Genomic DNA, 4,577 nt, shown 5'->3' on the forward strand with positions numbered 1-4,577 from the left:
TGTGTTGTTGCTTTTTCCGGAACAAATCTGGGTTCTGAGTCAGTTCTTTCTAGATTTGAGGCTGCAGGAAAGTTAATAAAGGGTAATCTCCTGTGGCAGTTTGTGCCGGGCCAGGCGGCCTCTTCGTCTTACACAAACCACAGGGAGAGGATGCTAGACTGGGAGTCAGGTGAGTCTTGCCTTAGATGCTTTACTAGTTGTTTAATCTCCGAGCAAGTTTCTTAAGCTCTCTCTCAGTTTCCTCATCTGCAAAGTGGGGATAATGTAGTGCCTGCCTGACAGACTTGTGCTGAAACAGATGGAAGGGTGCGTTTTGACCGGCCCAAATCCTCCCTGGAAGGGGTGGGGGCTGGTTCTGGGTGCTTTGGTCTGCACTGAGGCTGTTTTCCGGCCTCCTTACCTTCAGTTCTAGATTTCCTTAAGAGCCCAGACCCTCACTGCGGACTTGCCTCCCAGACTGGCTGAGCCTGTGACCTCAGTCAAAAGCAGTCACTGACAGCGAGCGTGTTCCCAGGAGGGAGGATGGGGGGCTTGTCCCCATAACACAGAGCAGGAGACTGAGGCGCACACAGACCATGGCTTTCCCCTGCAGCCGGGGCTCCGCCTTCCCCGGTCTCTAGAGAGCAGTTAGTGACAGTTTATTCATCCCCCCTGGGTGTGAGGGTGCTGCCCAGACTGGCTCCGGCTCTCCCCGGGACCAGCAGTACCAGGGTGACCCCGTGGGTCCCTGCTCGGCCTCAGGGTGAGCCCTGGGCCCTGGCCCCCGATCACCGCATCAGCCTCGGCCCCTGCCCCAGACTGAGTCATGGACCGGACCTGACCCTGAGGCTCCGCCCCGGGCTGGACACCAAGCCCCGTCCCTGGCCCTGGCACCGGCCCTGACTTCCGCCTCGGCCCTGGCCCCTGCCCCAGACTGAGTCCCGGACCCCGACCTGACCCTGAGGCTCCGCCCCGGGCTGGACACCAAGCCCCGTCCCTGGCCCTGGCCCGGGCCCAGCCTGAGCCACACAGCGGGCCCTGATCGTGGTCTGAACGGGCCTGGGACCCCGGAGGAAAAGCCCGGCTGCCGTCTGAACTTGGCCTTTCCCCCTGGCTCCAGGCTGACCCTGCGCCCTGACCTCCGACCCCGTGCTCACAGGCAGAGCGCTGAGCTGGCCCTCTCCCCCAGACCAACCTTGACCTCAGCCCTTTAACCAAGCCCCCAGACTCCGCGGTAACGGAAGCCCCGAAGCCCTGCGGGCCAGACTCTGAGAGCTGACCTCAGCGGCCATGACCCTGACCTGGGCCATTAACCGAGCCAGCCTGGCCCCTGACCCCGGGCTGAGCTTGGCTCCTCCCCACGCTCAGCGCCGATGGCCTGGGGCCAGGGAGGGGAGCTGTGGCCCGCACGTGCCGCGCTCTCCCCCAGGCTCCGCATGGTGCTCGTCCAGGCCCGGCCGCCGGGGGCGCTGTGCGGTCTCTCGGCCAGCCTCTAAGAACGCCGCATGATGTTTTCCCAGGCTCGGCCAGCAGGGGCGCTGCCCCATCGGTGCGACTCGCCGGAACCTTCGCGCTGCGGAACTTTTGGGCCGCAGTTTCGGGCGGACCCGTTTCGCCGAGCAACCCGGAAGTTCCTTTGGAAGAGGCGGCAAGATGGTCAGTTTGGGAGAGTGTCCAGCGGTTTGAGTCCGGCGTGACTGTTGAGGAGCGGGAGGGGTGTCACAGCCCCGAAGCAGGGGCTGGAGGTGGGAGGGGCGGGTTTCAGAAAGCGAGGCGGGCGTCCCGCGGCCGGGGAGGGGGTGTGTGGAGGCGGGGCGGCGGAGCTTTGGAGGAGTCCTCTCCCTTCCTCCTCCCCCTTCTCCCTCTTGTCTCAGCCTGCCCGGATTGGGGAGGGGGGCGCAGAGTAAAAAGGGTGAGGGTCCCCCGGGCCCACATCCGGGCATCCTGCCTTGTGTCCCTCCCCCAATCGGGGATGGCGCTGGAAAGACGCTTGAAGATCCGGGTTATGGCCCTGCGAAGTGTGGGCCCCGGCCTCCTGTGGGGGGGGAGGGGCGTGGCAGGAACGGGGTCGTCCGGACTAAAGGGGTCTGGGGAGAGCAGATCGTCATTATCCATGTTATTAATTATCCACGTCGGAAGCCTTGGGGTGAGGGCCAGGAGGAGCGCGGCAGATTGAGTCCTTGCCCTGGGAGAGTTGCCCTTTATCCAGAGTCATCTCATTTGGGCCTCACAGCAACCCTGGGAGGAGGGTGCCGTGATTATCCCCATTTTACAGATGAGGAAACTGAGGTTTGCCCAAGGTCACACAGCTAGGAAGCGTCTGAGGTCGGATTTGAACTCAGCGCTAAAGAGGCTGCTCTATTGCTCCCTGAGAATGGGCGAGAGGAACTCAAAGTGTTTGCCAGAGCGGGGACACTTGGCCTTGACCTACCGACCCCCACAGGACAGAGCCCGGAGCCATGGGGCGGGTGGTCAGTGAGAAGCAGGGACAGCTGACCCCTGGGAATGAGCCCCTCGGGAGAGAATGTCCTTTGGGGAAGGGGCTGGAGTGGGGCCAAGCCCTTTCAGTTAAAACTCTCCCTCTTCTGGGAGTCCAGTTCCAGGAGTCAAGGGCTCGCAGCCCCGCTGACCGCTGTGGGCCTGACGATCCAGCTCTGAATCTGTGTTTGCAGGAGCTTTGAGCTGGGCGGGACTTTGGGGGCATCCACCTCCCAGAAGCTCCAGGACACTGGCAGACCTGGCCACAAGGTCACGGAGGGAATAAGTTCTGGGTGGGATTTGAACCCAGGCCCTCCGGCCCCATCTGTCCCCTCTGGGATTCTTGCCTCCTGGTCAGCGACGAGCTGCCTCCCCAGACCCTCTGTAAAGCTCTGGGATCCTAGAGCTCTTTGAGATCAGGGTCCCAGTCGTGACCCCAGGGGTTGGTCTTGTTTTGCAGCCCTCCTGAGCCTCGTCCTAGAAGTACACACCCAAACACCATGTTTCTGGCTCGAGTGACCGCTCAGCTCACTAGGGCAGTGCCCTGGGCAGGTAAGGGGTGGGGGTGGGCTCCGGGGTCCCCAGGAGAAGGGCATTGTGGGTAAAGCCCAGATGACCTTTGGGTGGGGGGAGGCAGGACAAGGCTGCTGTTTCCTGTCCGTGTGGCTGTGGCCTGGCCTGGGGACTCTGCGTTGTGCGGTCGGGAAGATGCGCTTGTGGGAGGGCAGGGAGTCTGCCAGTCCTGTCTCAGCCCGGGCTGAAGCTTGGGACAGATCCGCCCCCTGGGCTGCATCGTCAGGGTCACTGCCAAATGCCAGGGTCACTGGTGCTGAAATAGGGCTCCATCCCTTGGTGCTGCTCGGGCCCCGGCCTTGCCTTGGATGGTCATCGGGCTCTCCTTCCCCGCAGGCCCGTGTTTGTCCAGGTTGGGCCCCGCGGGGCCCCCTCGAGTCTTTGGGGCCAGGGGTTGCTTTTACAGCACCTGGCCGACGGGCAGGAACGGGCCCGCCCCCCAGCCCCAGGGGCGGCGGGATCCAGAGCTGGAGGAGATGCTGGTTCCCAGGAAGATGTCCATCAGCCCCCTGGAGAGTTGGCTCACGGCTCGGTACTTGCTCCCCAAGCCTGAGGTCAGCAGCCCTGGCCCCCGCCCCAGGACGGTGAATCTGACCTTGCTCTACGACTGCCCCCCGAGCGAGGCCCGGGCTGGCGAGGAGCCGGGCGAAGGAGGCCCCTGGAGGGCACCCAGGATGCACTGCAAGAATGTACTGAAGATCCGCCGCCGCAAGATGAACCACCACAAGTACCGCAAGCTGGTGAAGAAGTCCCGGTTCTTGCGGCGGAAGATCCGAGAAGGGAGAAGGAAGCGGAAACAGGTGAGTCCTCCCGGCCCGACCACCACCAGGGATGGTGCTCCTTCTCTGGGGGCTCGGGGTGGGCGTGGTGCTGCAGCTGGGCCCTCACCCTTCTCTCCGCCCCTCACAGATCAGGTTCGAGAAGGACCTGAAGCGATTGTGGAAGCGAGCAGGCCTCAAGCAGGCCCCTGAGGGCTGGCAGGCCCCCAAGATCTATGTGAAGAGCACCTGAGCCCCTCCTGAGTGCTGTCTGCTGCAGCGTTTTAATAAATGTTATAGAAATGGCACCTCCCAGGCCCGCGTCCCTCTTTCCCGCGACGAGGCAAGGAGGGCTTCCAGAGGTGGGTGGGCCAGGAATTGGGAGGAGACCCCAGGATTCTGGGGAGCCCAGCTGGGGTCCCTCACTGAGATCGGGTGGGGGTCTTCTAGAGAAGGGGAGGAGTGGCTGCAGTAGGGTGACGGCATTCAGCCCAGTGGGCTCATCAGCCTGGGGAACTCCAGGTGTAGAAGCTCCCTTTAGAGTGCAGATTGCCTCTCCCTGGTAACTGCTATAAGACGAGCATTATGATCCCCATCAGACACCCAGACTCAGGAGCCAGGAGCAGCTGCTTGGGGCACTGTCTGGCGCCCTTGGAAGTTGGGCACTGTAGCAGTGTCAAACTCGAGTAGAAATGGGGGCCGCTGCCCCATCTCTAAGGCTCTCTGAGCACTGCAGAGCGCCTTAATTTCCAAATCCAACTTTATCTGTGTTTTACTCTATTTCTGTTT

The 4,577-nt window shown here is 62.6% G+C and overlaps 1 protein-coding gene across 2 annotated transcripts; it reads left to right on the plus strand.

The window, feature by feature from the left end:
- The first annotated feature begins 1,537 nt into the window (after positions 1-1,537).
- Positions 1,538-4,096, plus strand: AURKAIP1 (aurora kinase A interacting protein 1). 2 transcript variants are annotated; one of them, XM_051988833.1, is made up of 4 exons: positions 1,538-1,635; positions 2,918-3,009; positions 3,367-3,830; positions 3,940-4,096. In XM_051988833.1, exons 2-4 carry the CDS (start codon positions 2,958-2,960, stop codon positions 4,039-4,041), a joined length of 618 nt encoding a protein of 205 aa, XP_051844793.1. In that variant the 5' UTR covers positions 1,538-1,635; positions 2,918-2,957; the 3' UTR covers positions 4,042-4,096. The 2 variants fall into 2 exon arrangements, with proteins under 2 accessions (XP_051844793.1, XP_051844795.1); XM_051988835.1 differs by having other exon boundaries at positions 1,624-1,724.
- Positions 4,097-4,577: the final 481 nt, after the last annotated feature.

This window comes from Antechinus flavipes, chromosome 3 (genome assembly GCF_016432865.1).
Source record: "Antechinus flavipes isolate AdamAnt ecotype Samford, QLD, Australia chromosome 3, AdamAnt_v2, whole genome shotgun sequence".
In the NCBI taxonomy this organism is placed as follows: domain Eukaryota; kingdom Metazoa; phylum Chordata; class Mammalia; order Dasyuromorphia; family Dasyuridae; genus Antechinus; species Antechinus flavipes.

Excerpts from the sequence above, each read along its gene's own strand:
- AURKAIP1 (XM_051988833.1), top strand. The coding sequence starts at position 2,958 with ATGTTTCTGGCTCGAGTGACCGCTCAGCTCACTAGGGCAGTGCCCTGG. Across the intron at positions 3,010-3,366 it reads TAGGGCAGTGCCCTGGGCAG|GCCCGTGTTTGTCCAGGTTG; the intron begins GTAAGGGGTGGG and ends CCTTCCCCGCAG. Across the intron at positions 3,831-3,939 it reads GGAGAAGGAAGCGGAAACAG|ATCAGGTTCGAGAAGGACCT; the intron begins GTGAGTCCTCCC and ends CGCCCCTCACAG.